Here is a 27,769-nt window from a genome sequence, read left to right as displayed (position 1 = left end):
CGGATGTTGTAGGTGCACTCAGAGGCAACAGATACACAGCCCATGATGCTAACATAATGTCTATGAGTAGAGAAAGGGAGCTCTTTGGGAAGATGGATTACACAGACTCCAGAGATTTATTTAACGCTCAGCCGTATTTGGGAGATGGGCCCATGGAACAAATTTATGTGGAACCTAGGGATAATTTTACATATTATCCCCCAAATTTTATGGCTCCTGATAAAGGTCCATGTACTATATGTGCCATGAAAAGGATGATAACACCTCTCTTCTTTCCAACATTTCAGAGTGACACAGTTATTAATGTCTCAAAGTATAATCCAACCTTTTACAACCTTTACGACTACCATTTTGACGATATAATCACGAGACTGATTATTCCTTGGAGTGGGACCAAGATGACAAGGTTGATGAACGGTAGGCGTGTCATATGGAATTCACGGGAAGGAGAGAGTTTGGTGTATGCCACTGTTCATCTGAGGGACACTATGCCAATCCTGGTCTACATTTTAAAAAACAGTCCCTCTGCGAATAAAACCGAGACGATGTTGAGAACAAATCATGGATGGAGACTCATAGGAAACTACCCTGGTGCCTTCAAGAGCATCCCTAGACCTGATGTAGTTAAATTCCACTGTACTCTGGACCTCACTTGCTCCGACCATGGAAGAATCAAGGTCTTTGACACTGTCATTGGTGGACTTAAAACCCGATTCTTTATTCCAAGACTAGGGTGTCGTGCCGATAAAATCACTCACAATGGCACGATCCTTTGGAGATCTCCAGAGTCTGAAGATTCAGGAAAAGAATCCCAGTGGAGAGCTATTCTCGTGAGAGCCTACCTGAGGGGCAATTCCTGCTTCCTCGTAAAGGCCACACTAAAGGAAACAGGTGACTCATTAAGCTCCGTCAACTACATTTACTTGAACGGTAGATGGATTGAAATAGATGAACGCGAATCTGAGAGAGCGAAATGGGCACTAAAGGCTTATGTAGATCCGCAGGAATGACACACTAGACATTTTTAAACACACACCTTTGGTGTCTTTAAATGCAGTTTTATCTCCAACTCACTCTGTGGAGACTCTAAATTTTGCTATACACAATATATGGTAAGTTAATGGCGAATGAAATGTCTTGGCTCTGAATTTTATGTTCACTACATTGGATGGGTCTTTCGTACCCAAAAGATGATACACATTGTGCAAATCCCGCAGGAATCTTAGGGTAGTTTGGCATCGTCCAAATCGGAGTGGCGTGCATGTAAAATCCCCCATGGGTATAGAGACAATTTCCGGAAATTAACGCTTGTGAGTTTGAAAGCATTCCATAAAATTCATCATTTGTTTTATCAGAGTGAATAGGTGGTATATATGTGAAAATGGCGCTAAGTTGTAACAACAGCGGCGGCTGGGAAGCTTCACATGTCAATGTAGACATCAGTGAAACAAAGGCAAACGGTGCATACAGTGACTCTTGTGGTCACTCAATAAGGATTACCATGGAGGAAGATAATCCTTCAAAGGGTTACAAGGTATACACTCACTCCTTTTACGGGCATACTGGAGCATTCTATGGCATAAAGTATACCGCAAATGCCCAGAAACTACCCGGCATCCAAACGTATTACGGTAAGGGAGTTTATGTATACTACTTGTCCTATGATTGCGGAAATAAGATACCATTAATGCTTGGGCTAAGATCACTTGTTTCTACCACCGAGTATTATAAAAGAAGCGACTATTTTTCCACTCCAAAAAACTGGACAAGGGAGACTTCCATAAAGAATAACGGAGATGGACTGGTAGCAGCGCTTGAAATCATCAGTAAGACTCTAAAAGAAGTCATTATTCTGAATCTTGACGAGACTGAAGATCAATCCACCTACTACGTCGATGGAAGTAATTCACCCCCAGGGGTCAATGATGATGTGATTATTTGCGTATCATCACTTATCTACCAAAATTCCTACCAACAGTACAAACATTCCCTCCAAAATAATTCTACATTTAGGCCTTTATCAACCATATACAAGGGAGAAAGTGTCCAATTCGATGATCCAAATATATACACCTTCCAGTGTTCCAGTGCCTCTCTCTACTACTGGGTCAGTAACCACCCAAATTCAAGACCTCTGCTTCTCGAACTTGTTCCAAAGAGTGGAACATGCAAATACTATAGACTTGGTACCACTTTAGACGGCAAAATATGGAAACTTGACAAGCGGATAGCGACTCAGAATCTCAAGGAGGAACTTGATACTCTAAACTATGCGGATACCATGACCCATCAAATTGACATTACAAAGAATACCACATGCAGTTACAAATGTTTTACGACAGGGTGTAATGTCAGCATCAATGCAACGCATAGTTCCCGTGAACACTATTCTCAAACCATACAGTCCGTAGAGACCGGATACATTTACCAATTCAGCGCAGGAGCCATAAATCAGGGTGGAATTCGCTCTCAATACGGTGTGGCTCTGGTATATATTTTTCACTATCCCAAGGGAGATGATGGAGTACCGCTATTGATACACCTTCCCGATACATCCGCCTGGTATGCACGAGTAAAGACCAAATCGAGTTCATGGACATCAGTGTCTCAAAATATACCAAAGGACCCCTCTGACGAACCTAGAATCCTGGATATCCTCAAGGAAGTTTACTCTCCAAAAGTTACCATAAAAGCAGACTTTTCTGGGATGACTAAAAGTACCTACAAAACAGATGGCCAGATCATCTGCGTTACTAGTGAAAAAGTTTTGGTGGAAGGCATGGAAACTGGATTCTACAGCTTTTCTCACAAAAGATATGGCGGTCTATTTATAGTCAAGGATGTTATACATGGAGTAAAACCGTTGGAAGGGATAGAATCTGAAGATGTCCTGAGAAAAGTCACCATGTTTTATCTTGGACAAGATACTTTAGACTTTGAAAAGCTTCTCCTTGTTGAACTGAGATTAAGTGGCGGTACCACATTCAAGTACTTTTGCAGAGATGAGAAGGGTGCAGATAGATGGACAGATTGTTCTATGGAAGACGATAAACAACTCGATGGAAAACCCCTTCAGGAGAAACTTGAAGAACTCAGGGATCTACACTTTTCACCTTCACCAAAAGAACAACCAGCTCCACCAAGAGAACTTCCACTCGAACCTGCGGAAGAAGAGCCATCGAAACAAGAGCCTCCGCAGCATATACCCGAACCAGATCCAAAAGAGGAGGAGCTGCCAAAAGAAGAACATCGTAACGAGACTACACTTGTCAAGAATGGACCCACTACAGTCCCACCAACTTCCAAAACCCCTAAGCATTCTTCGGGTCACAACGCGGGATCCATATTTGCGGGAGTCTTTTTTGGACTTTTGTTTGCGTGCATTATAACTCACGAGAGCATAACCTTTCGTAGAAATCCATCAAAAAGCATAACAGTAAAGTTGATGGAGAAGGCCAAGAGGTTTAGCTACCATCTTCTCAAAAGGGAATAAGCAGTGGACATTCATTCCTCAACAATTCATAATTCTCTTCTCGTTTAGCATCCACAAAAGATGAGTTTGGTAGGAATAACGGATCAATGTTGCTAATCCACGAGTGCTTTACTACATCAAAATGTCAGCCTCTTGTCCTTCCAAATCTGGTCTTCTGGGATTACTCACTTTTTACTCCAATTACCAAGATGTTTAGGCAAATAAGTACAGTAATTATGATCCGGAAAGAAAATAATAGGCCAAAACACTTCCTCATCACCCCATGCATTCAGATTGTAGAGACTTTTGTTTTCCCCTGATTTTAAACACACATTAGCCATGATATAAAATGATACATGTGTTTGTTTTATTCTGCATCAATGTAGGCAGATTTGTGACATGTGAAGAGACCGTCACTCTTGATCTCTCTTCTCCAGACTCTTCCTTATTCTCTCTGGCTGATGATTTGATTCATGGAGTTGGTCATAGAGCATTTGTTCCCAAGGACGGATATTCTCTAGTAGCCATCATAGATGGAGGATCTGATGTATGGACTAGTAAGGGTGTAAGGTCTGTTGGTACCTACTTATTCTCCAGGGAAGGATACTCTTCTCTTCTCAGTGTCTATACAAGGGGTGCCGGAGATGAGACCTTTTGTTTTGAAAAGAATGGTAGTGTGTGGAAGACTGTGGACAAGAGATACTTCGAAGATAGGCTTCGCTCCATGAAGGAGTTTTCTGCACCTTCTGAAGAGCATAGGGAGGACGAGCAAGAGACTAAGGTTACTGAACAAAGAGTTTCTCTGGAGGAACCTGCAGAGTCTGTAGAAGTATCTACCCCTGAAGAATCTAATAGGAAAGAATTGGCAGTTGATAAGGTAGAAGATCCAAAGTCTACTGAACCAGAACATTCACCAGAAGCTTCTACTCCTTTGGCATTTGAAGAACCTAATGATGGATCAGAACCTGTGGGACGATTAGAAGATTCCAAGATTGAACTGAAGTTCTCTGATGACCCTTTGGAGAATCCAAGTGATAGAGCAACTGGAACAGAATCCGAGTCTAATACTACTGATATTCTGCCCTTTGAAGATGCCATGAGGGAACTTGAATATTTTAGGAAAGTTTTACTGACCAAGACACCCCTCCCAGTGGTCGACGAGTTTACTCTTGACATTGCACAGAAGTCAAAGAACCACTTTATAAAACTTGTTGATGATGTTGATAATGGTTATAAGCAGAAGAAATACTCTCCTCTCTATGGAACCTACAAGAGGACAATAGATGGGACATTCACCAAGGTTGTGGACGGCTCCACTGTTATATGGACAGCAAAACTACATGAAAGGTGTGGATATGTCAGTTGTTTGGCACATGAGAAGTTTCCACCACTTCTCACCATTGCTGTTTGTGGAAGGAGTGACTTTGTCGCATATGATAGGTTCATCAAAGACGATTCTGGGTGGAGAACCATAACCGTTGAAGAGTTTGACCAAAAGATGGAAGAAAGGAGGAAGAAGAATGATAAGGAACCACCTGGAGAAACAATATATTCATGAAAGCAAAGGGGCAAATCACCGTAAATATTCTCTAAAAGGTATAGAAGAATAAATAACATGCCAAAGAGCAGAGCTTTAACACGTAATAGAGCCGTTACAAAGTTAATATCCTAGTACATACATTATTTCACCGATTAGTTAGTCTGTAGTAAGTATTAAAAGTAGAATTCATTTATTCTTGCAGTCTGGTCTCTTTTGCCAGGTGATGTCGTAAGTCGGGATAATTATCACCACTAATGTCCATTATTTTCTCAACCAGAGGAATTTTCTCTTCATACCCGCCACTTTTCTGTTCATAACATTCAGTCACTACTATTAATGGATGAAAATATTTATAGGATGTGTGAAATGAGGAATTAGACAGAGAAGACCTTACACATTTTGGGCTACGGCCAGAAAAAGGACCTGATAGCCCTAGAGACAGAGGTTTACAAACTTTGCGTATAAAAGTGTCACTGGAAGACATTTAAGGAGTATTAGGACGTCCCTGTGGAAGTACTAGCCACGATCTTCTTCTTGGCATCTCAAGGCATATGGAGATACTCCTTTTCCTGCATCCAACTGGAGAGTAACAAAGGTATTGACCTATGGCACATCAAGAAAGGGCACTGAAGGACCAGAGTCATCCAGAGGAGCATGGACTATAGCATAGTGGTAGAGAAATAGCGATTACACATCAAGGAATCCATGGTATGCTAAAGCAACCTTGAGGGTTTATGGTAAAGGAGATTCTTCCTAGGGGATACATAGCAGCTGTATTACTATTGGAGAAGCCTATGGACATTAAAACGTTAATAATACTAGACAGATGAGTTATGTCTTTCAACTACTCCATGGACGTGCTATTTGTGAGCACTGAAGACTGAGAAAGTAGCAACTCTTTGACAAAACATTGCATTCTCAATACTTAGACACAGGGCTATATTCACCACAATCTTTGCACATTCCCACAATGTAATTGAGAATCTCAAATAGTACTGCAAAGGTTTTGAGTCTACTTTGTTTCTGGAGATACCTATGGGAATGATGCGCATGTAGGGATAGTGACAAATCACCCAAGCCTCGATACTATCTTCCAGTATATCCGTAATAGTTTTGTTTTAAATGTTAGAGTTGTTTACATCAGAGTTCATGTTTTAGCCCCTTGAAGGAAGAAGGAGAGACACCCCTATTATAAACTCCTGAGACACACGCTTGCCTGACAGCACCCTAAAATTGCAATCTATCTTTATGGAATCTAACCAATCACAATGGAGGAAGAACGTGTTACTCTGGAGAATAAATACCACTTTTGGGAAAGTGAGGTGGAGCTGGTCAGAAAGAAGGCGGTTGCACCAGATGGAAAGAAGTTTCGATACTTTGATGACAGAGGAATCTTCAACTTTGTCTTTTTTCTTTGGGTGCATAGATGGGTTAAGGCAACTGCCAAGGAGTACTTTGATCCCTACATGATTCATCCCTTTCCCTTACCTGACCAGGCGGTAATATGGTATCCTATATTTTCCAAGCACATTAGTGATGGGATAGCCAGTATTGAGACTTTTGAGTCTCTAAGTGAAGAGGAAAAGAAGAGAGCCAAGAAACCTGTAAGATGCATTCTGTTACGGGCTCTAATTTTGACCTTTTGGAAGAGGCTACTCACCATTCTAATAGGAATTGTGATTATGAATGCTATTAGTATGACTGTGGCAGTGTTCCTGCACAAATTACTAGGTTTATTGAGTAATAAAAACTTAAAATTTGCGGCCTTATTTTGGCTAGCCATATCCATCATTCTCATGGAGTTGTTCAAGGAAATCACCATGGATCACATCAACTACTACGTGAACAGGCTTTCATTTGCTATTGATACTTCTGTCCGTATTTCACTGTTTCAGCATGGACTTTGTTACAGGAGGAGTCAGTTTGGGCATCTCTCTAACAATCCTGACTCTTGCAAGAGTGCAATTCACAGCTGCTCTGGAGAAGACAAATGCTCCAGTGACCCATTGCTGTGCCCTGCTAGACGCTATAAAAACAATGAGGTTACCCCTAAAATGTATTCTTTAACGTTTAATGATTCACACTTTGTTCCGTTTTCTGTAATGTTCTTGACAGGATTTGTAGATTTCATGACAGCTTTTACGTATGGTATAATCATAATGAGTACTCTGTTCAAGGTAAAAGCGTCTACTATTCTAATAGTATCCATGTCACTTGTGGCATGTATGTTTCTCATACAGATAGTAAATGGCCTCAATTTCAAGTACCTGTTTGGGTTAAGAGACAATAGAATTACCAAACTTAATGAGGTAATTCCAAACCTACCCTTGATTGAGAGGATGGCACTAGACGATGTTGCTCATGATGCCATCACAGAGGCTAGAAATGATGAACTAGTGTTGGTGAGAATTCGCTTCCTTTTCTCCTTGGTAAACAATGTTATAATGACATCAATCATGTGCATCAATATCATTATTCTCGTAAACGATTTTGTCGGACAAGTTAAGGACGCCACCAACGTTGAGAGCATTGATCCACCAGGACTGATCGCCTCTATCTTTGTTTTGATGAAGATCATAGGTCCGCTCTACGTATTGTCTTTTAAATTGGAACTTTTGATTTATACAGTAATTGGATTCGTACGAGTGGAACGTTTCTTCAGAACTTGTTCTCCAAACTTTTACATTCCTGATAACAAGTTTACTGGGAAGACTGTTCTACCAGAGGTTAATCCTGGCAAGGATAAGACGTTACCAAAGGGTCTTATGGTGTTGTTCGAGAAGGCCTCCTTTGCATGGGTCAATAGTAGGAAGGATCTCCTAGACAATACCGGTACTACCTGTCTGAGGAACCTTGACTTTGTCCTCAACACTGGTGACCTTGCCATTATTACTGGTGCTCAAGGTTCTGGAAAGACCAACTTTGTCAAGGCTATTCTTGGTGACATGACTCTGGTAAAGGGCTCAATGGCTGTATTGCCTCTCTCTACCAACATGCCGATATTCTATGCTTCTCAAAAGGTGTGGCTACAAAAGGGTACCATCAGGTCTAACATTACCTTTGGTCACAGATTTGATGAGAAGCTCTACAACACTGTTCTAAAGGCAGTTGAACTTGAACATGACATATCCACTTGGGAAGGGGGTGACTTGCGTAAGATCTCTGAACATGGCTACTCTCTTAGTGGAGGTCAGAGAGTCAGAGTCGGACTTGCTCGCGCCATTTATGCTTACCTCATCTTTAGCAATACTAATAGGGAGAATGAATCTGGATATTCCTTCTTGGTAGTACTGGATGACTGTTTCACTAGCTTGGATCCCTTTGTTGCAAAGACAATCTTTAGGAATCTCTTTAATGTTCATGATGGATTATTGGTGAAAGAGGATGTATCTGCTATTATAACAATTTCCAAGCGTGTGTTGGATGCTTGTACATCATCTGAATCGCCAGATTCATACCCTGACGCTGCTTTGTATACAGTGAGAAATAAAACCCTTGTGCAAAGTAACAGGTTTCACTCTTTTATAGAAAATGAATTTGGTAATATTGAGCCTCCAAAGCCCTCTGAAGACATAGTGAAGCTTAAATCAGGGTCATTTGAGATTCTTAGAAGGTGCAGCTCGGATGACTATACTCGTGATGGACGAAGAAGATCAACGGAGTCTAGATACTCTGATTCTCCTACAGTTCAGAATCTATACAATAGGATAAATTTTAAACGTGGAAAGAACAAAAACTTTAAGCCATACAAAGTCTACCTTCACGCTGCAGGCTGGCCTATATTCTTGTTCTTCTTTTTCACATTTGTATTCGCAAGCTTGGGTAATGTTCAGTTTGTAATAATGTCAAAGCTGTCGGATGCAGTTGTTGAGTACAAGAAAGAGGGAGATGGAACTACAATTTCATTTTCTGAACTTGAAGTGTATTGTGTCAAGGCTCTAAGATGGATTCTTGTTATTTCCATCTTGGTGATAATTGGAGCTATATTGCGTATATGTGCTATGACAAAGGCTTCATTCAACATTTCTAGGAGGATACACGAGTACTGCATTAATTCAGTATTTGCAAACAGTTCTGCGGTTCTCAACATCAAAAAGGCATTGACCAGTGTCCATACTTTCTTGTATATGGATACACTCGTAATTGACGTTTCGCTAAATTACTGCATGCATGGTGTTTGTCTACTGTTTATTGAAGCAGGTGCTCATCTCCTCATGTTATTGTTTATGGTACCATGGTCTATTCCATTGGCTCTTCTACTTTGCTTTATCATTCTTAGGTTCCTCGCATACTATTATATAAAGTCATGTAAGAGCCTGCAGTATACGCGTATAGAGGCGTTTGATAAAATAAATGATACGATCGAGGCAGCTATCTCTGGCCTACCTCTCCATCGTAGTTTCAAGAAGGAGTGGGAATTGATGCATGGGCTAATTGAACACACAGACTACGCATTGAGAGGTCTTTATTTTGTAAACTCGGCCATAGTGTGGAGCGTTGTTTCATTTAGATGTTTGTTTTCTCCACTGGCCATATTTATTCTTGTATTTCCTCTTGTACGCTCATATTATTTTGGCGTGGATGTAAAAGTTGGCTACTATGGTATGGCATATTCCATCTTTTTAAGTCTAAATAGTTACCTTGCAAATACTTTACAACTCTACAGTTATCTGGAACTAATGTTTATTTCAATCACAAGGTTCGAGAATTTTATTCCCAAAAATACTCCACTCAAGTTTGTAAAGAAGAAGGATATTAACAGAACCGACATAGTGATTGATTCAGGGTCAAGCGCAGGAGACAAGATATCCGATGAAAATATTAAGGACTCCATTCGTAAGAGGCGACGTAATGAATATGCTGAGAGAAGAGCTGCTAGATGTACTAGCCTCAAGATGCTCTTTTTCAAGCACCATGTTAGTATACTTGACGTTTCCAAGTATGCCACTCCAGGTACGACTAGGATAAAGTTGGATAATGTTAATGTATACATTACCTCCTCCAAGGATGGAATGCAATTCCCTATTTTAAAGAATGTTACATGTTCGGCTAATACTTCTGATATTGTCGGTATCATTGGCAGAACTGGTGCGGGAAAGTCTACCCTATTGTCAGTGCTCCAGAACCTGGCAGAGAATAGAGACGGGTCAGTTCTCCTGGATGGCTGTGACTTGAATGATATGCCAAAGAACGTGACTAGACAGATTATTGGAGTATTACCTCAACTACCTTTCGTATTCAGAGGATGGACAGTTCGTAGAGTTATTGACCCTAGAATGTTATTTGAAGATGTTGATATTGAAATGGCCTTGGATAACTGTGGCTTGCTCAAGTTTGTCGAGAACCTCCCAGGTGGTAAGGGCCTTGATACTATCATTATACCTGACCATTACCACAAAGATATGCCAAGGTACTACAAGAGGGTCTACTATGGGCCTACTCTAAAGCCACACGAGGCCTCCTCTGTGGATAATGTCAATATTGACCATGGCATGGTGCTTTCAAATTCACAACTCCGTACTTTGTCTGTAGCAAGACTAGTACTATACAGAGAATTCTTCAAGGTTCTCTTGGTTGACGAGCCTCCAGAGGATGAACTTGGAACATCCAATACTGCAGAGGTTCCAATATATGATTTAATCAAGACCCACTTCCAACACTGTGCAACATTTATCGCAGCCCACAATACAAATGTTTTGCGCTTATGCACATCAGTTTGGGTTTTTCACAAAGGTTCTCTCATTAGAACGTGTAAAGCTCAAGACATCTCTAATAGTGAGTCACTTTCCAAGATTATAGAGGATTGCATCACTACACACATTTAATGCAGCAGATATTTATTTCAAAGAATCGCATTTTAAATTCACTGTGCCATGTTGACATTATTATTTTAACTGTTTTAGAATTCACAATTTCTGTACGTAGAGGTTTGTTAAGACTATCCTAGTGCTATAGTACCTATTCGTGAGATATAGATGATTGTACCATACCTTCCGTCGTTTCACATCATCCAAGGACTTTTAAATGGTTTCTATCCCTGAAAGTTGGACGATATACGGCGCAAAATAGAAATAAAAATCTGATAGGTTCTTCTCATTTCTTGCCTTCAACTTTGATCTTCTCAATTCTCTTATGCTCTTTCATTTGGAATGAAATAAGCTGCAATTCTGGTATCTTTTACATCGTTTGGAAATGGTCCATTCTCACTTTGTGTTGGAAGTTTTTGTTGGAACAACTTGAGATTTTCCAAATCTTGGTGGTTCTACTCGTTTTATAAAGCTAACGATATTGTAAATGGGTTAAGAGGCTCTAAGTACGAATTGCAGAAAAATTAAAATGTGAATGGGTAGTTCCAATACTATAGACTGTTTTAAAACCTGCAAGTTGAAACCAATAGGGGTTGTCGATCGGTTCCCGTTTGATCCGTTATTCTCATCAACTTTTCTGGATAATACTAAGAGTAGGTTAGGATTTTAGGACTTTCATAAGGCGACTATTTCCCATCACCCAGGGGCATGTGCTTGCATTTGTGAAGGTAATAGAGGAATGGAAAGTTCAGAACCATCAAGACAGCAGTTGCCGTAGCATAGGATATTGATGTAAAACATGTATACCATAACGGTAATCCTTTTTGTATAATAGTTCCAAGATTGGGATCTTTTTAAGTGCACTTTTAGACACTAGAGCTTTAATCTGGACGGGAGATTCGGGAGAAGCTTGCAGTTTGTTCAAGGGAACACTCCTTTTTAAATGGCGACATTTAGCTATTATGCCATATTATCTCACGGTTTTAAATCTGAAAATCATTTATTTTTCGTTTATAGCCGTTAATATTTAATGTAATCTCCATTTTAATGTGCATGCACGGACATTTTGTATTTTACAAGAAGGTGGGCAAGACGTTGCAGAGGCACGTTTCTCGAAGCATTTGCAGACTTACAACTTTGGAATGCTAAAGGCAACTATAAAAGGCCCAAGTTTAAGCTGTAAAACTCGATCATCTTTCTAGAAAAGGTCCTCAACACCCCATCTACATGACCAAAAGGTCAGAGTTTGTACAGATGCACTTTTGCAAGTATTAGGGCCTAGTAAGGAAAATGATGATTCTCAGTCTCTTGTGTCTAGTCTTTTTATACAAACTTTGTGGTTGTGTTGGCCCTTTGGGTTCTCAGTCAAACATATCTGCAGAACAAGCTTCTTCAGTTGACCAGAGGATATTTTATGTGGAGGAAGGCATTGAAGAGAATATCCCTATTCTAAAACTCACAGCAAAAAACGAAGGCATAACCACCAAACTTATGTACGGAGAAGAGGAAATATGGCCTGGAAAAAAGGGTTCCTTTTGTTCCTCGGCCATTCTCTATCTTGACAAGGGCTATCCGAAATTGGCCGACATAAATACCAAAGATAAACGCGATAGGGACAGGACTGTATACAGATACAAGGACGGAAAGCAGTGGAAGAATACTAGAGAGACCCTTCACAAGAATAAACTCGGTGCGCTGAAGGAAAAGTATGAACGTGAAACTCGGGAAGCTGTCGAGTGTACCGCCGCTAACAAATCCGCAGAGGAACCTCAAGCAGAACAAGACCCAGACGTTATTATTATAGATGATAACGATGATCTACAATCGGAAATGTCTCTGGAAACTCCTAAACCTGAGACTCCAGTTTCCTATCCACACGAACATGTTGTAACAAATGCTGAAAGCGCTGTCTCCGGAAAGGACGATGAAGAGGCACTCCAAGATTCAGACACTGATTTAGAAGCAGCAATGGATATACCCTCGTCACCTCCGTGTCAGATAACTCGTTGCATGTTCAATATTTCTGATCCAGACTACAGAATATCAGGCTTTTACGAGTATGCCTACAACGGGGTCACATGTAAAACCTATACCATGAAAAAGGAAGCCTACGTTGAGGGTGTCTCTGACGATGGCGAATTTTTGTGGAAATACTATCGCGGCAGATGTGTCAAAATTGTGATTTATTCCACCAATTCATCTTTATTGTGTCGTTTAGACATTAATGATTGCCCAGTAATAACTCCGTCCTACTTTGAGAAGACTGAGGATACATGGAACGTTTTGGAAGATGATGAGTTTCACGGAAAGTTGTACGTTCTCTTTTCTGCCGATTTCAAGGGTATTATGATGGACACACTCTCGCTTTCTTCGGACATTTTCAAGGTCATCGAGTATATTGACCAGAGGGTATTTCATACCGTGATATTTTCCCCAAAATATAAAGTGACTAGTGTACACAACGAGTTAAAGATTTGGGAATCTAAAAATGGCCAAAGATGCACAGTTGCCCATTTTTATTCAGACAAATTCACCAATCTCTGTTTCCTCGTTATAGTCGATAGTGACGGGATAAACAGAGAGCTTTACTTTGAATACAACGTAGAGAGATGGGAACGTATCGAGGAGGATAAATTCACGAAAAATCTTGCCAGAATGACGGAAGGGGATCCCCAGGATAAGAATCCTTATCGTACCACTCCAGCCATGATAGACGTCCGCATGGTGGATTCCAGATTCAGTAATACGTACAATTTCATACTAGACGGAGTATCCATAGCCAAGCACGTTCCACTCCCAGATAAAGAGATCAAAAGGGTACTATACAATTCCGTGGAGGTTTGGAGGGCACCAAAGGGCAGTGATGAAAGATGCCTCTCAACTGAGATATTTTCCAGAGACAATGCACAAATGGTAATTGTTAATGTGAAGATAGGGACAAACTTTGTTTCCTATAGTTTCAAGTGGATGGAAAGGAGATGGGTTTGTTCAGAGAGATCATATCTGTAATGCAAATGCTGAGAATCCTAGAGAAATTTTCAGGAAGCCGATTGTCAAAATTCCGTCCAGTTGTATCCAAAAGTTTAAACTATGTCAAAGGCATAGGTTTTAAATTTATGAATTTCAGTAAGTACCCGTTTGTCTCAATAATGTCTGAATGGATACAAACAATGAAATGCCTTGGATGTAACTCCTAGATGGGTTTATACCCCTGCAGATCTCACACTATCTTTCATGTTATCTTATAGTAGTCTAAGTAGCACGACATTCTTTCTCTGGTAGAGATTCTTCTGAAGATGACCTTCCTCCCTTTGGCAGTCTCTTTGAAAGACTAAATGTCTACTAATCTGGACATTCATGCAAGAAGGCAGTGCTTATTGAGCTAGGGTCTATGCATTATAGTACTGGAATGAACTATTACTCCCCTGTTTGTCTATTACTATTCCAATTATGGTAACAATACTTGGAAAGGATGTGAATTGGCAACCACAGTTTCAAACGGGTAAGACTCATGAACTATTCCAGACAAAGACACTGTACTCACTCGTATCAGGGGTCATGGTAACAGGGCAAATCTTTCTGACAAGGACTGATAGACTTGCCGAGTATCCACCTCTTCATGTTGAAGAAGAGGAAGAGGAATAAGAATGGGCCTCAGGTTGAGATGGAAGAGTGATTCCGGGATGAATAAGGTGTAGAAGGCAGACTTTGAGAAGTTCAATCTAAAAATGTGCGCAAAAAGGACCTCAAAAGTGGTGTCTGAGGAGGATCTGTTCTGAAGTATCCTCTGTAGAGGTAGATAGTCAATAGAATGACTTCCATAGAAAACATACTGTTATTATAAGCCATGTATAATGTTTTATAATCTCGGAATGTTGCTGCAGGCCTAGTAACAATCTCTTCTTCCTGGCCGCCATGGGGTCTGTTTACTCATCCATTCTTCCTCTCCATCCCTTCACTTATCTTCTCTCTTGTGCGCATTGGAAGAGGCTACATCTTCATCAAACATCTCATGGTGTACCCTAGTGGATGGATGTTAGAGGGAAGATGAATGTCTTTTCCATTCTCCTGGTAACCTGTCTACTAGGATTCTGCCATTGCAATGCCCAAAAAACTTCAGACGGCAGATTTATTATTGAGGTTCTAGACGATTATGCAGAGGATGGAGTTGTGACTAGTAATCTTGTAGATGAGGTAGACGCGTACAAATCTACCGCATGGACTGGAAAGAAACAGGTGTGGGATCTGTCCAACGGAACTGCCCACGAAGTAGAGCATAGACCGTCCTCAACTCGTAGACGTAATGGTAGAAAGGTAGAAGATGTGGCAGCGGAAGAATCAGCTGAACAGGATGGAGTTACTCTAGATCTTACCAGTCCAGATGAGGACGAGTATGACTCCTTTGCTGGTAATGAAGGAAAACGCGTTGCTCCCAAGAAGAAGGCTTCTGTCATAAGGTCAAATACTAAAAAGCTTGTAAGCAAATTCCTAGACAAGATAGATGGATCCTTATTTGATCTTGAAGGAGGCGAAGAAGGTGGTGTTGTAACTCTTCAACTCACAGCCAAGAATGGAGTTACTACTAACAAACTTGTATACGATGATCAAGTAGTCTGGGAAGACCCTCAAACTCCTTGTCTTTCGGCCGTCCTATATATGGACAAAGAAAAGCCTACTCTCGCAGTCGTTGATTTCCAGTGTAACGGTAATGTTACAAAGGTCCACAAGTACTATGATGGAAACCAATGGCAAAATGGCAGTGAGGACGGACATGCAAATAGGCTTGGGATTCTAAAGGATAACTATAGACCTACTATGCCTGCTACTCTTGACCTAGCCAAACCTGATAAAGGGATCGATGTAAATGTATGTAGTCAATCTGGAATGTCATTTAAAGAGTATACTCCAAAAGATTGGCTCCACATATCCTCTGTTATGGATGGTGGATTCACCCTCTGGGAAGCTGAAGGAGATGAAAGGTGCCTATTAGCTGAATCCTATGCTAAGAATAATGTAGAACTTCTTTCTCTAAAAGCCTCCGATAATAGTGGCACAAAGTCTAAATACTTTGAAAAGGCTGATGGAGTATGGAGTGAGGTCGATAAAGATGAGTTTGTTGCAAAGATAAAGACGATGATAGAAGGATCCGGAAAGCTTCCATAGACATTTCAAATCCTAATACGCTACTATAAGAATCCTTTGATTACAGATTTGTCGATAATGCAGTAAAACTTGTTGTCCCTAAAAAAGGGCGTTTCTGTTGGAAAGGTGTTAGAATCCGGGTCTACGATGTGGACGTTAAACCTGGAGAAACTTTGTTATGCCAAGGTATACTTAGAAATGGATGGAAAGTGGATATCATCTGGTGGCAAATATGCTACGATTAAGAATTTAAGGATCCATGTACCTTCCAAATATAACTTTGCTGATATTTCTTCAACTACTAATGCTACAGAATGCACTATTTTCCAGGTAGAGTTAGTAGGCATTACCACTAAACATTTCTTTCCAAAGCCAGGTCATGTCTCCATCAAAGTAAAGGATGGTGGTAAGGAACTATGGACTCCTATAAATGCTTCGGATGTTTGTCTCTTTTGTCTTGTTTATAAGAAAGGTGACAAGGAACTACTTGAAGTAGCGGTTATAGAGGCGTCCTTAAGGAAATGGAAATTCTTTGAAAGAGTAGATGGAGGATGGAAGAATCTCACAGGGGACGATCTCTTCAAGAAGCTTACTGACATGAGTAAATCTGAATGATCATCTCCTAATCCTTCTTCACATCCTTCTTAAAATCCATCTCAATAATGACTTCTCACGAATACTCAACACACAATGCAGTATATTCTCAAACTTGTCAGCAGGCAATAATATGGAGCCTGCAACTTTAATTCTTGGCATCTTAGTATGGAATATATTACTAGGCAGTATATGGTAACTGTAAGGGAGTCTATGCAGAAGAAAACTGGAAGACGTCAACACAGAAAATAAAAAGAGCATGCATTAGTCAGTCTAGAGAATCTCCAGGAGACTATAGTATAGACGATGACCCAACAAGAACAGAAACAACTAACATGAAACAAAAACGAACCAACAAATTAAGACCAACTAGTCAGTATAGACTCCATAGGAAGATCTATAGCATATCATGGAGACTCACTAGATATGTACAAGTTTTCATGGAATGTCTAGAATAGTCATGGCATAAAACGGTATACCTGTGCTATATGGTTACACATTTAAACTGGTACTGGTCATACTTTTGGTGTTTCTTAGAACATACAAGATCTGTGGACCATCATATTTGGCGTACCCATGGATCACCGTTATAGCGATTATACAGTTTCCATCCCGCAAAACAAGCCAAGGCAGAAGTACCAAGAAAGCCGGTAGTTACAGAGATTGTAGTCTTAATAATTTCAGGAGGATTAGAGTCAGAAGTTCCATGAGGAAGAGGAGGGACTGGAGGAGGAACAGGTGGTTGTTGAGGCTGTACTTTAGCTTTAGCCTTTTGTCCTGGTTCTACAGTATTTTCTTCAGAACGTAGTTCTTGCTGTATCTCAACCTCTTTCTTTTCTTCTTTGCAGCTAAGTTGTAGTTTCTCCTTAATCTCCTCCAGAATACTTTGAAGAGTACCATTACTACTAGCTGCTTTTGGATCCTTACCTCCTAGTCTATCTTCCTCTTCTTTCCATTCATAGGCAGTCTTATCCTTGCCAGTCCTACTGTACCACCTATGATCCTTTCCGCTGTCACTGCTGACATAAACTAGGAGAGGTTTACTGGTAGCTGGATCATTAGAATTAGAACAAGAGGCAAAGAAGACAACTAATTCTGTAACATTCCATAATGGAGGAGTTAGCTCCTGAAGAGAGAGACCATTTCTGAAGCCAGTTATGGTAAATGTCTTATTATCCTTTCCATATGTGTGCGCTTTGGCTTTGTAGTTCTCTAATTTTACTTCTTTGTAATCAGTAACCATTACTTCATCAGGGCAGTTTCCATTTGTACACTTTTTACCCTCGCAGTATTTGTTGGCATAAGATACTCCAGTCTGAGAAACATCTATGATTGCAGGTCTGAAAAGTTTGCACTTGTACTTGTGAAGCGTCTCTGGAGAAAGTTGATAGCCACCGCCTTGTCCAAGGATCATAGTCCATTTCTTGTTATCAGGATATCCATCATTCTCAAGAGAAATAGGTATGCCTTTCAAATCCACATCTCCGACATAGACTTCCATGAGTAGAGGCTTCCTACACTCCCTATCTTTGTCCCAGTAATATACTGATACCTTGGTAACACCTGAGATACCTGTTCCTTCCTCATTTAGTTTGTCACCATTCTGCAAATGGCCCTTGAGAGTGAATGTACCCCTGCCATTTATTTCATGGGTATATGCAACAAAACCCCTTGCATTACTAGGACTGACCTCTTTTCTGGCAGAAATACTGCCAATCTTATCGCATCTACATGATCCATTCTCTCCACTACATTTTACGTTTAACGTTAACGTACCACTCATCCTCCATCATTCTCTACCTTATCTTAAAATCCTTTCAAAACTCTGAGATCCATGAGTAGTCTCAATACGACCAAAGGGAGTATACTAGTATCTTACCTACTCACTCCCTAGACAACCATTCATTAATCCTCCCTCACAACTAGCTCACAGTCAGAGAAAGTATCCGCAGAACAAGATGAACAAGTATCAATACAGTCTTCAGTAGTACAGTATGAATAGTACTGAGTATAGTCCAGGAAAAGACGATTGTGAACCTATAGTACATAAATGTGAACATTTAAAAATTACAACGCTGTGCCACGTTCGAGGTTTTGTTTAATTTCAAGTGTATATGCTCCAAACGAGCGTTCTAGTTTTTTATTATACACTCTATTTCTTTCATTAATGTACGAGATATCCTGTGCTTCATCATCGTACATTCTCCTTCTGCTGAATGCGTCCCTGGAGAATAATTTAAACACGGAATAAACGCACCTCTTTTTATACTGTTTTTCTACATTTCGAACAACTGCGTCCTTGGCGGCTTCACTCGCCTCAAATTGCACAAGTGTAGGTTTATAAAATGCATCTCCGAGCGTTGCCTTTTGGTATTCATAGGCTGCAGAGTTGAAACTTGTATCGCGCAGTCTTTTCTTGTGGGCTCTATAGAGGGCATCCTGATTAAAAACATTCCATCCAAATTCTGCATTCTTCTTTTTAGACTGTTCCATGTTATAGCGCCTTTCTACAACGCTTGCCGTGACCTGTAAATTTTTAATGGCTCTGGAAAAACTTACACTTAGGTCCTTTGGTATCAGCTGTTCGTCTGCACCCTTTTCCTCCAGACCGACTTTGGAGTAAAAGGCCTCCTTTTTCGGATCCAAGTTTACTCTTTGCTCAATCACTACCTGGTGGTTGTTGAGCCTCGTGCACTCTCCTAGCTTTCCACTCAGGAGCTTGAGTCTTGCCGAAATTTCATCTTTCTCTTCTTCCTCATTCTCCTCTTGTTCAGAGTCTTCCTCCTCACTGTCTACACTTGCAGCATCTTGAGATTCCTGCACCTCTTCCTTTACATCTTCCTCTTCATCATCTTCGGGAGCGAGCAAAATCTTTTTTCCGGCGAGAGCGTCTTCGAGCATCCTTTTTCCGATGGTGTTGGCGCTGCTATCCTTGGGAGCTCTCTTTTTAATGAGTCGCCCCGAGTACATGCATCTCGTGGTTTCCACATCCTCTTCCTCTGTTTCCTCATCCTGTTTCTCAAGTGAGGAAAAGAGAGAATCCACCAACTCCCTTTGCTTACTAACATCGGTAACATTTCTTGGAGCAACTTGTACTAGCCCCGACTTTAAAACTCCAGTTTCAATCTGAGGACGATATTTCGAGTCTACTGGGACGTGCTCAATGGCTCTGATAAATTCCATTCCCTCTACGACTCTTCCTATAACTACATAATTGCGATCGAATCCAAAAACTTTGCCCAGAGTCACGCAAAACTGTGACCCATAGGCATACCTCTTCTTCTCATCTCCGGCGCCTTTTGTATCCTCCTTCCTGGCGCTACTCCTTTCATCGTTTCTACCGTCACTTAGCATGGCCTCAACATCATTTCTGCGGTTCCTTCTGGGCCTTGGTGTGGGCACTGCAAACTCATTCCCGGTGCCAACGACGACATTCTCCATGTTAACCATCGTGAGTAGGCCAGCCTGCGCGTGAGGCTTGGAGTTTGGGTAGTCTTTTATGAATCCTCCATGGATTGAATCTCCTCCAGAGCCGTCGTTGTTGACGTAGTCACCGCACTGGATGTACTCCCCCTTGACGACCCTGAAAAAGTGGCATCCCTCGTAGCCAATCTTCGACCTTTTGCCTCTGATGCTAGTCGTAGCGTCACCTTTGCAGAGCGACCTGAAGTTTTCAATCAGCTGCTCAGAAACGTCGCCAAAGAACTCGAAAACGACACGACCGCTGAGATTCGATCCCACACCAACGTCGATGAAAGCCCTGGTGTTTCCTCCCATTTTTTACTCTCTAAAGTCGCAGGTCAATTTTTTGGCCAAAAATTACGACTGAAGGCCACCCGGAGCGCTGGGGACCCGAGCGAGGAATTTTCTCACTTTTAATTTCTTCGGGGTTTACGCAAACGCAGTCGTTTGAATAGCAATGGGCAGATAGCAAAGAGATTTAAGGCCTGAACCGAGATGAAGATCGACAAGTGCTGGCTGTGCTCCAGCAACATTTATCCTGGTTAGTTTTACGCTAATTTAGATGTTAGCGCCGATTTTTTGGCATAAACTGGGTTATTTGCCTGTATTTAATGGGTTTATACTAGAAAAGTATGGCTAATGACCACAATATCGCATTATGATGACCGGATGACCTTCCAACGTCGCTCTGCGGAGGTCACCAAGTCGAGCGGATCCTGACCAGTTTCTAGCGCACAAAAGGCAGTTTTGAGGCTTTAAAGTGGTCACTTTGTATCCATATAGGACGCTAGAGCGACCAGAGTCTCCAGAGAGCTGCCGGGAAGAAGAGCAAATGGTAAAGAGTATCATGTTGAGTATACATAGATTCTTCTCTGGACTTTTACTTCCGAAGGAATATGCCATTCATCCATACTGCCCATTCTGCTCACACCAGTTGAGACATTAATGGATTACTACTGTGGAAGAGACTATGGAGGAATGATTGGAGGATAGTATGGCGTATTAAGACACTATGAGAGAGACTAGTGTAGTATACTAGTGAATGAAGATGTAGTATGTCTGGCAATGTTACTATTGACATTACCAAGTATCCAGGAGGTGATAATGTCCAACAAGATGAGAATGGGTACTTCTACAATAGTGATGATGGTCAAGTTAATCTAACGGAGGACTGGTATCCTGACCCAGAGGGAATCTATAGGAAATTTACTCATACTCCAAAAGGTGGCAGCATTAAAGAGATTTTACATAAAGGGAGTGCACTTTCTGGAATTAATCTATCAAGTCATACCAGTGTTTCAGTATACTACTGGACTCTGGATACCGATTACAGCCAACCTCTCCTAATTCAACTTGGCGAGGGAATTAATGAGTACTACATCCGGAGTAATGATGATAATTGGACAAAGTATCACGATTCAAATAGTCTGCAAAAAGATCTTGATAAGCAAAACTGTACAAGGAATAGGGCACATATTGTATTAATCTCAGACAAGAGTGATGGTTATCAATGCCCAGGTTGTGATACCCAGAAAATTAACGTATTAACTAGCAGTCCCTCAGGTTATAATAGTCATAGACACTCTATTGGTTATTCATCCTCCATCTCGGTAACTACTTTCAAAGATGATAAAAATGGTCAAGTTGGACTTCCACCTGTTAAAGATGCCCAGTATGTTATTGTTTACCGGAGGAAGTCCGGTGATACAAATCCCCTTCTAATTTATTATAAACAAGATGAAGAGAAGTGGTTCAGAAGAAATACTAGTGATGGAAATACATGGAGTGAAGTTTCCAAAGATAAGAAACCTACGAATCCTAACGAGGACACTGATGGTAAAATCAAGGATCTTCTCCAATTGTCTGAATATCATCCTCAAATTACTTTAGACCTATCCACTTCAGCTACTAACTATTCGGATAGTAATACTGGTATACACATAACCGTGAGAAGCAGTCCAGTTGAGGGTGGTTATTCTGAGTTTGAACATTCTCTCTTTGGTGGTCTATTTACAGTTAAGAGTGTCATGCATGGAACTACTCCGCTTACTGGAATAACGTCTGATGGACAATTGGACAGTGTTACTGCCTATTATTATGGAGATCATCCTTCAGAAGAGAAAAGGCTTCTCTTGGTTGAGCTGAGATCACGAGGTGGGATCAAATACCAGTACTTTCACAGAGAAACAAAGGATGCCAAGGATTGGAAAGAATATTCTATATCTGATCAGGAAAGTACTAGACTACAGGGAAAATATCTAAAGACCGAACTTGATAAGCTTAAAAAGGTACAATTTCCTTCTGGAAAATCAACACTGCGAAAAGTTCTTGAAGGATGCGGAGAGACAGGTGCAGCTGGAGGTGTTGGAGCTGAAGCATATAACTTCTTCTTCAACCCGGACAAAAGTGCCACAAGACAGATAATTAGGTTGTTAACAAGGCTACTTTAATATACCATAGGAAAAAACATCCTCTAAGATACTCTTAAACCTACCCTCTCCCATTAGACTCCCCTCTGAACTCCTCTCTTGTTGGTGTACTGGAATGCTAAGACTTATGCACAGGCAAAAGGAAACCTGTTTATACGAAATATTACGCTAGCTTACACAAAACACTGTCACATTTATATTTAGGCCATGGAATTGTATTTGTTCGTAACGACTCCAAAATCTTCAAGTTCTGCCGTAGCAAGTGCCATAGACACTTTAAGGCTAAGCATAATCCAAGAAAACTCAAATGGACAAAGGCATATCGCAGACTAGCAGGTTTGTTCTGTGCATGCACTTGGTGTATGAATAACTGCGAAATGGTTGACTTTAATTCTCCACGACCCCAGCCTTCAGAACATAATCTGCAATTTATCTATGGCTTTACATCTTTACATATTCCCATATAGGCAAAGAGCTTGTGGTTGAGGAAAACTTTGAAAGTGAAATGAGAAGGAACACTCCGGTCCGTTACAACCGTGAAATGTACATCGACGCCATCAAGGCTATTAAAAAGACTGAACGCGTTGAAGCTTTGCGCAAGTTGCTTCTTTACAAACAGAGAAGAAGGCAGTTGCTATCAAAGAAACTATCGCTTGCAGAGAAGGAGATGGAAGTGCATCAAGATCTTCTCAAGGAGAAAGAGCAAGAAACTACTGCATCTGCCACAGAGGTACATTACATTTCCTCACATACATATACCTGCAGAAGAGCACGAAGCATATCAAAATCCCAGAGGAAACGAAATTGCGCAGAAAAAAGAAGGCCGCTCCTGTCACGGAGTCTATGGATATCGACTGATTTTAATGCAGAGTACACTATGGTGTAAGAGTCAAGATGGAGCTGCGAAGTGTTTTATCCAGTGCAGACTCGCAGACTCTTTAAAATTGTAGTCATTAATGTACTCAGTTTATGTAAAGACGTATTTTCCATGGACCAAAACCCATAACGTGAAGTAGGCCAACTGTCTCTATCAGACAACTGACAAACAGCATGAGCATAACTCTTTATCATTGGAGGTCTCCTCGGTATGAGTCTCTCCCTCAGTAGTATTCCTAGACTCTCCACTGATCTTTTACCCATGGACAAATGTCCAGGGATGGGTGAGCAGTCTAGTAGCCCATTTAACATGACAGATCCCTAGTAGGCATCCATTAAAATTCTTCATCTGCATAGACAATGAGTAAGGCCTCTGATTTACCCAAAACTTTACATCTAACATTCTTGGTAAAGGATGATTTAACACTCTTACATGCCACATATGCTCCATTCCCTGCCCAGTAAGAGATGGACCTCCAGAACCCAAAGTCTTTAGTAGGCCACTTACTACGATCATGCTCATACTTGGAATAAGTCTTGAGGTAACCGTCTCCAGTAAAGGCCAAGACTATCATTAAACCTTGGGATAAGAAGGCATTAACAGGTGGAATTGGGTTTTGATATGCACCAGCTCCGGCATATGATACTGCCTTGAGTCCCTCTTCACAAAACTTTAATGTCACAGTAATAAGTCCAACCTTTAAACCACTACTTTTTATAGAACTTGCTACTCTACCACTAGGATAATGAAGTGTAACAAAGCACAAAACCATTGCAGCAATGTGTGGAAATGCCAGCATCCAGGCGTAATTCCACTCCCAATTCTTACTCCAATCAGTATTTGGACCCTTCTTTCCATTATTTTTAGGATCAGTTCCATTACACATGCATAAGATGGCAATGATGATACCAGGAACAGCACTCACGAACAAGACAACAAGATCGATAGCGTAGCCAGTGCTAACGTCAGTCAACTTGTAGGGAAGAATAGCAGGGTAAAAGGCATATATACCACCCATACCAACCATTCCCATAAGAATTGGAGAAGTGGCAGCGGCAGATTGATCAACACCTTCAGTACCACCTCCAGATTGAGCGCTTCCACAGGCAACAGCAATCCAAACACCAGCTGATACTGCTGATATAAATATTGCTATTATAAGTTGCCAAAATATAATCCTGTAGCTTATGTGTGACCAATTATACTTCTCAGCAAGTTTAGTAAAGATAAAGTAGTAAATACAAACTTGGATACCAGATAGAGGAATTCCTACATTAAAAAGGGAGGCATCTGCACTTGCCACGGTCATTACAGCTGCTACATTAAGTCCATAGATAAATGAGACTAACACGATAGTCCAATAGTAGAAAGTGAGATTACCCTGTTCTCCTCCAGAAGTGAATGCGATAAGAAGCAAGACAAATGACCAGCACAGTGCTACATTCGTTATAGCGGAAAGACCCCCAGCATAATTCTTCCACTTCTCCTTCCAAATAAGTGCTATGTTTACAATAGCCATCCCAGTAAACGTCGCCAGTTCCATAGGATTATGGACCATGTTAATGAAGGAGCTAGCATACTGCTGAGGAATTTTAAATCTATCAAGTGCAAACTTTGCTCCAGTTAAAGCCACACGGAGAGACTGCAACAGAGTCAGACCTGCCATAAACATGGCGCCTTTCTGAAGTCCATCCTCTGCCATCTGTCATCTTGTGATCTTACCTGTCGTTCACTCCATCATATACCATATCATTGGCTATAAGTTGAATATACCCCTCCATTCTCTACTAGGGAGTTCAGTGTTCCAGTATTATTCACCATTCAAGATGCATGTGTAAGTATCTCACATCCTTAAGGTTTCATAGGTGTCAGTATGGTAGTATCATAAGTGTCCATGTTTAGGTAACTAACAGTTCCATCTGCTGATACATTCTCTGGTTTCTAAAGAAACTCCATTCCTTGAAGAGATTTAGTTGCAAAGTATCAAGTAGATAAGTCAATGCTTAGCATCTTGCCGTCACTCTTCCATTCGTTACACTCATTCCAGAGTGATGCATTCTCTCATCCATTCTTCCAGAGACTCCATAGTGGAGTAGACAGGCTCATATACTACGTATACTCGCCATTACTATTCCACTCGTTACACTCATTTCATAGTGATCTACTACCTAGTCTTCGACGTCGGTAGGTCATTCTTCCTTCCGTTGCACTCCAGTAATGACCTTAATCCTACTCTTCCTCAGGCTCCCGTTGGTCGCACATTCGCTACGCTCATGTAGTCTCCCATTTTTAAAATCTTATGACTGCTGCCATGTGTCGTGGGTTCCACTCTGGTTGCGTGGAAATTTCCTTGTCCGCGCTCACCTGGTCACATTTTCCCTACACACACATCTTCTAGGTACCCCTGCTCTTTAGTACTCATGTGCTGGCAACCGTGGAATGGGGATGATAAGAGTGTCGTTGTTTTGCCACAATTTAAAGTCTACGGTACGAGTTTGGCAAGGAAATTCTTGTATCATAAAGTTTCTTATACGTCTCATGGAAAGTGGCGACGTGGATCACTCCCTAAGGGTAAGTTTGGCGCCAGCCCAGCCCCGAATTGACGACATCAACCTACAGCACTTTCAATTGTTACAAGAAACTCAAAGTCAAATCGAGATCTTAAATAACCAAATCGCCAAGATCAACAAGCACATTTCCACCCAAAAGATCAAAAGCAAACGAGCCGAAACCGGAATTGAAGTGGTAAGTTAATGAATGCGAATGGAACGTAGCGAAATGTCCCGAAGAATGAGGGAGTAGAGCGAACAGAGTGAGCCTGAGCGACTAACAGGAGCTCTATAGCGACTAGACGGAGTATAGGAGCTTCCATATTCACAAGGCTTAGTATTGGAGCATGAACGATCACTATGAACAGTGAAGAGTCCTCTTATTCGAGCTCGTTTGCTCGTTATAGAGCTCCCTGACGGTAGCACGAACTCCTCTATTCACTATGCTCATATAGTCGCCTGTTCGCTATTCCATAGCTCACATTATGCTCACTACTTCGTAGTTCGCATCCCTCCCATTTCACAACACACAAATAAGCAGCTAAACTACACGCGTGAGGATCAAAAGGTATACAAGCAAGTCTCCAGGTTGCTAATTCTGAGAGACAAGGTAGAGTTAAAAAACGAATTTGAACGCGAAAAGGAAGATTCTCTAGCGGATTTGCCAAAGCTAGAGGGTGTAAAGAATCAACTGGTTGCCAAACTTGGAGGTCTAAACGCTCAGTTTGTTGAATTAAGTAGGCAGATTAGAGAAGCACAATCAGTGTAAAGAGTAAATCTACAAGGTAAACAAAATGGAGTTTCAATTGCACTTGTTGGTTATCATCTTTTTGGTCCAAACACTCTCCAACTTTGTTGTTCATATTGTAAGGAGAGTTGTTGAGCAATTAGATAAACTTTTTGGCGGAAACAAGACTGGCGAAGAAGGAGCTGCTGTTCCACAGACGGGAAATGCTCTAATGGACGCTGTTATCAAGGGAAATGTTCACTTGTCAAATGGCTTAAAGTTTCTCCTCAAGTCCAGCATTTTTGTTCTTGACTATCTTCTTCCATATCTCATTCTCAGCAGATTTTCCAGCTTCACTAGCGCCAACTATGAAAGACAACTTGTATCATATTCTCCATTCACTGTTGTGGAGTGCAAATTCCCACATGTACCTTTTCTACATGGCCCTTTACCTGCACATGGTCCAGAAGATGCACACAAGGAATACTCTGGTGACGCCGAGACCATTGAAGAGTACAAGAAATTGACTGAGGATGCAGCCGAAAAATCTGGAGGTGGCCTTTTTGGTGCTATCAAGCGCAGGATCAAGAGCTATAGCAGCAAGAATCCACGTGACTTGAACGGCTTCAACCGCTATTTGGCATTTGCATTTTCAAAAAGAGCAATCAATGGGTTGTACCTTGCAGCACATGCTTTAGTTTCTCCCTATAATCATGCAGAATTTGCCGAGGGTCTGCTCAAGAAGAAGCACTAATTTGTTCCTGTATATAATGCATGAGCTTTAGCTAGTGCATTGTTGACTTGGCATTCACAATGGGTTGTATTTTACCTGGAAATGTTTAAAGTTTGCAGAGTTTGCCGTATCCCGGTGGGTTGACGTTGGTAAGTTGAATTTGTTTTCTATGTAGGATCTAGGAGCAAGGTAAGGTTACTAGTTGATTATTTATAGATCTTTATGGTCTTTGTTCTGATTGTAATACAGACGACTGCCTTGATACTTACTCATCTTGTTCTGTGGATAGTCTCTCCGACAGTGAGCTAGTTGTGAGGGAGGATGAATGTACGGATGATTGTCTAGGGAGTAACTAAGGTACTGGTCTGCTCCCTTTGGTCGCATTGAGACTCTCATGGATCTCAGAGTTTTGAAAGGATTTTAAAAGATACATCCAC

General features: G+C 41.0%; 13 protein-coding genes across 13 annotated transcripts; 9 read left to right on the top strand and 4 right to left on the bottom strand.

Moving 5' to 3' along the window:
* Window positions 1-545: 545 nt before the first annotated feature.
* Window positions 546-1,010, top strand: BEWA_016360 (hypothetical protein; the record flags this gene model as incomplete). Its single annotated transcript, XM_004832470.1, has 1 exon — window positions 546-1,010. The coding sequence occupies one exon, from the start codon at window positions 546-548 to the stop codon at window positions 1,008-1,010; it is 465 nt and encodes a 154-aa protein (XP_004832527.1).
* Window positions 1,011-1,381: 371 nt separating this feature from the next.
* BEWA_016350 (hypothetical protein) lies at window positions 1,382-3,493 on the top strand (the record flags this gene model as incomplete). The annotated part of the gene is made up of 1 exon (XM_004832469.1): window positions 1,382-3,493. One exon carries the CDS (start codon window positions 1,382-1,384, stop codon window positions 3,491-3,493), a length of 2,112 nt encoding a protein of 703 aa, XP_004832526.1.
* A 305-nt stretch (window positions 3,494-3,798) lies between these two features.
* BEWA_016340 (hypothetical protein) lies at window positions 3,799-5,151 on the bottom strand. The gene has a single exon (XM_004832468.1). The coding sequence runs from the start codon at window positions 4,646-4,648 to the stop codon at window positions 4,097-4,099; it is 552 nt and encodes a 183-aa protein (XP_004832525.1). The 5' UTR covers window positions 4,649-5,151; the 3' UTR covers window positions 3,799-4,096.
* Window positions 5,152-6,280: 1,129 nt separating this feature from the next.
* On the top strand, window positions 6,281-10,837 carry BEWA_016330 (ABC transporter, ATP-binding protein domain containing protein; the record flags this gene model as incomplete). The annotated part of the gene is made up of 1 exon (XM_004832467.1): window positions 6,281-10,837. One exon carries the CDS (start codon window positions 6,281-6,283, stop codon window positions 10,835-10,837), a length of 4,557 nt encoding a protein of 1,518 aa, XP_004832524.1.
* A 1,272-nt stretch (window positions 10,838-12,109) lies between these two features.
* BEWA_016320 (hypothetical protein) lies at window positions 12,110-13,828 on the top strand (the record flags this gene model as incomplete). Its single annotated transcript, XM_004832466.1, has 1 exon — window positions 12,110-13,828. The coding sequence occupies one exon, from the start codon at window positions 12,110-12,112 to the stop codon at window positions 13,826-13,828; it is 1,719 nt and encodes a 572-aa protein (XP_004832523.1).
* A 1,020-nt stretch (window positions 13,829-14,848) lies between these two features.
* On the top strand, window positions 14,849-15,982 carry BEWA_016310 (signal peptide containing protein; the record flags this gene model as incomplete). Its single annotated transcript, XM_004832465.1, has 1 exon — window positions 14,849-15,982. The coding sequence occupies one exon, from the start codon at window positions 14,849-14,851 to the stop codon at window positions 15,980-15,982; it is 1,134 nt and encodes a 377-aa protein (XP_004832522.1).
* A 177-nt stretch (window positions 15,983-16,159) lies between these two features.
* On the top strand, window positions 16,160-16,576 carry BEWA_016300 (hypothetical protein; the record flags this gene model as incomplete). Its single annotated transcript, XM_004832464.1, has 1 exon — window positions 16,160-16,576. The coding sequence occupies one exon, from the start codon at window positions 16,160-16,162 to the stop codon at window positions 16,574-16,576; it is 417 nt and encodes a 138-aa protein (XP_004832521.1).
* A 448-nt stretch (window positions 16,577-17,024) lies between these two features.
* BEWA_016290 (hypothetical protein) lies at window positions 17,025-18,295 on the bottom strand (the record flags this gene model as incomplete). Its single annotated transcript, XM_004832463.1, has 2 exons — window positions 17,025-18,189; window positions 18,246-18,295. 2 exons carry the CDS (start codon window positions 18,293-18,295, stop codon window positions 17,115-17,117), a joined length of 1,125 nt encoding a protein of 374 aa, XP_004832520.1. The 3' UTR covers window positions 17,025-17,114.
* A 327-nt stretch (window positions 18,296-18,622) lies between these two features.
* On the bottom strand, window positions 18,623-20,332 carry BEWA_016280 (peptidylprolyl isomerase, putative; the record flags this gene model as incomplete). The annotated part of the gene is made up of 3 exons (XM_004832462.1): window positions 18,623-18,779; window positions 18,813-19,081; window positions 19,115-20,332. 3 exons carry the CDS (start codon window positions 20,330-20,332, stop codon window positions 18,623-18,625), a joined length of 1,644 nt encoding a protein of 547 aa, XP_004832519.1.
* Window positions 20,333-20,426: 94 nt separating this feature from the next.
* On the top strand, window positions 20,427-23,403 carry BEWA_016270 (60S ribosomal protein L24, putative). The gene is made up of 4 exons (XM_004832461.1): window positions 20,427-20,558; window positions 22,651-22,782; window positions 22,914-23,176; window positions 23,212-23,403. The coding sequence occupies exons 1-4, from the start codon at window positions 20,513-20,515 to the stop codon at window positions 23,302-23,304; spliced, it is 534 nt and encodes a 177-aa protein (XP_004832518.1). The 5' UTR covers window positions 20,427-20,512; the 3' UTR covers window positions 23,305-23,403.
* Window positions 23,404-23,657: 254 nt separating this feature from the next.
* BEWA_016260 (conserved hypothetical protein) lies at window positions 23,658-25,025 on the bottom strand (the record flags this gene model as incomplete). The annotated part of the gene is made up of 1 exon (XM_004832460.1): window positions 23,658-25,025. The coding sequence occupies one exon, from the start codon at window positions 25,023-25,025 to the stop codon at window positions 23,658-23,660; it is 1,368 nt and encodes a 455-aa protein (XP_004832517.1).
* Window positions 25,026-25,861: 836 nt separating this feature from the next.
* BEWA_016250 (conserved hypothetical protein) lies at window positions 25,862-26,641 on the top strand (the record flags this gene model as incomplete). Its single annotated transcript, XM_004832459.1, has 3 exons — window positions 25,862-25,894; window positions 25,943-26,068; window positions 26,414-26,641. The coding sequence occupies 3 exons, from the start codon at window positions 25,862-25,864 to the stop codon at window positions 26,639-26,641; spliced, it is 387 nt and encodes a 128-aa protein (XP_004832516.1).
* Window positions 26,642-26,666: 25 nt separating this feature from the next.
* On the top strand, window positions 26,667-27,353 carry BEWA_016240 (conserved hypothetical protein; the record flags this gene model as incomplete). Its single annotated transcript, XM_004832458.1, has 1 exon — window positions 26,667-27,353. The coding sequence occupies one exon, from the start codon at window positions 26,667-26,669 to the stop codon at window positions 27,351-27,353; it is 687 nt and encodes a 228-aa protein (XP_004832515.1).
* Between the last annotated feature and the right edge of the window lie 416 nt (window positions 27,354-27,769).

The sequence above is a fragment of the Theileria equi genome (assembly GCF_000342415.1).
Source record: "Theileria equi strain WA chromosome 4 map unlocalized gcontig_1105316255033, whole genome shotgun sequence".
Taxonomy (NCBI): Eukaryota; Apicomplexa; class Aconoidasida; order Piroplasmida; family Theileriidae; genus Theileria; species Theileria equi.
The sequence above is the reverse complement of the archived record's forward strand: the minus strand, read 5'-3'. Positions and strand labels throughout refer to the sequence as shown.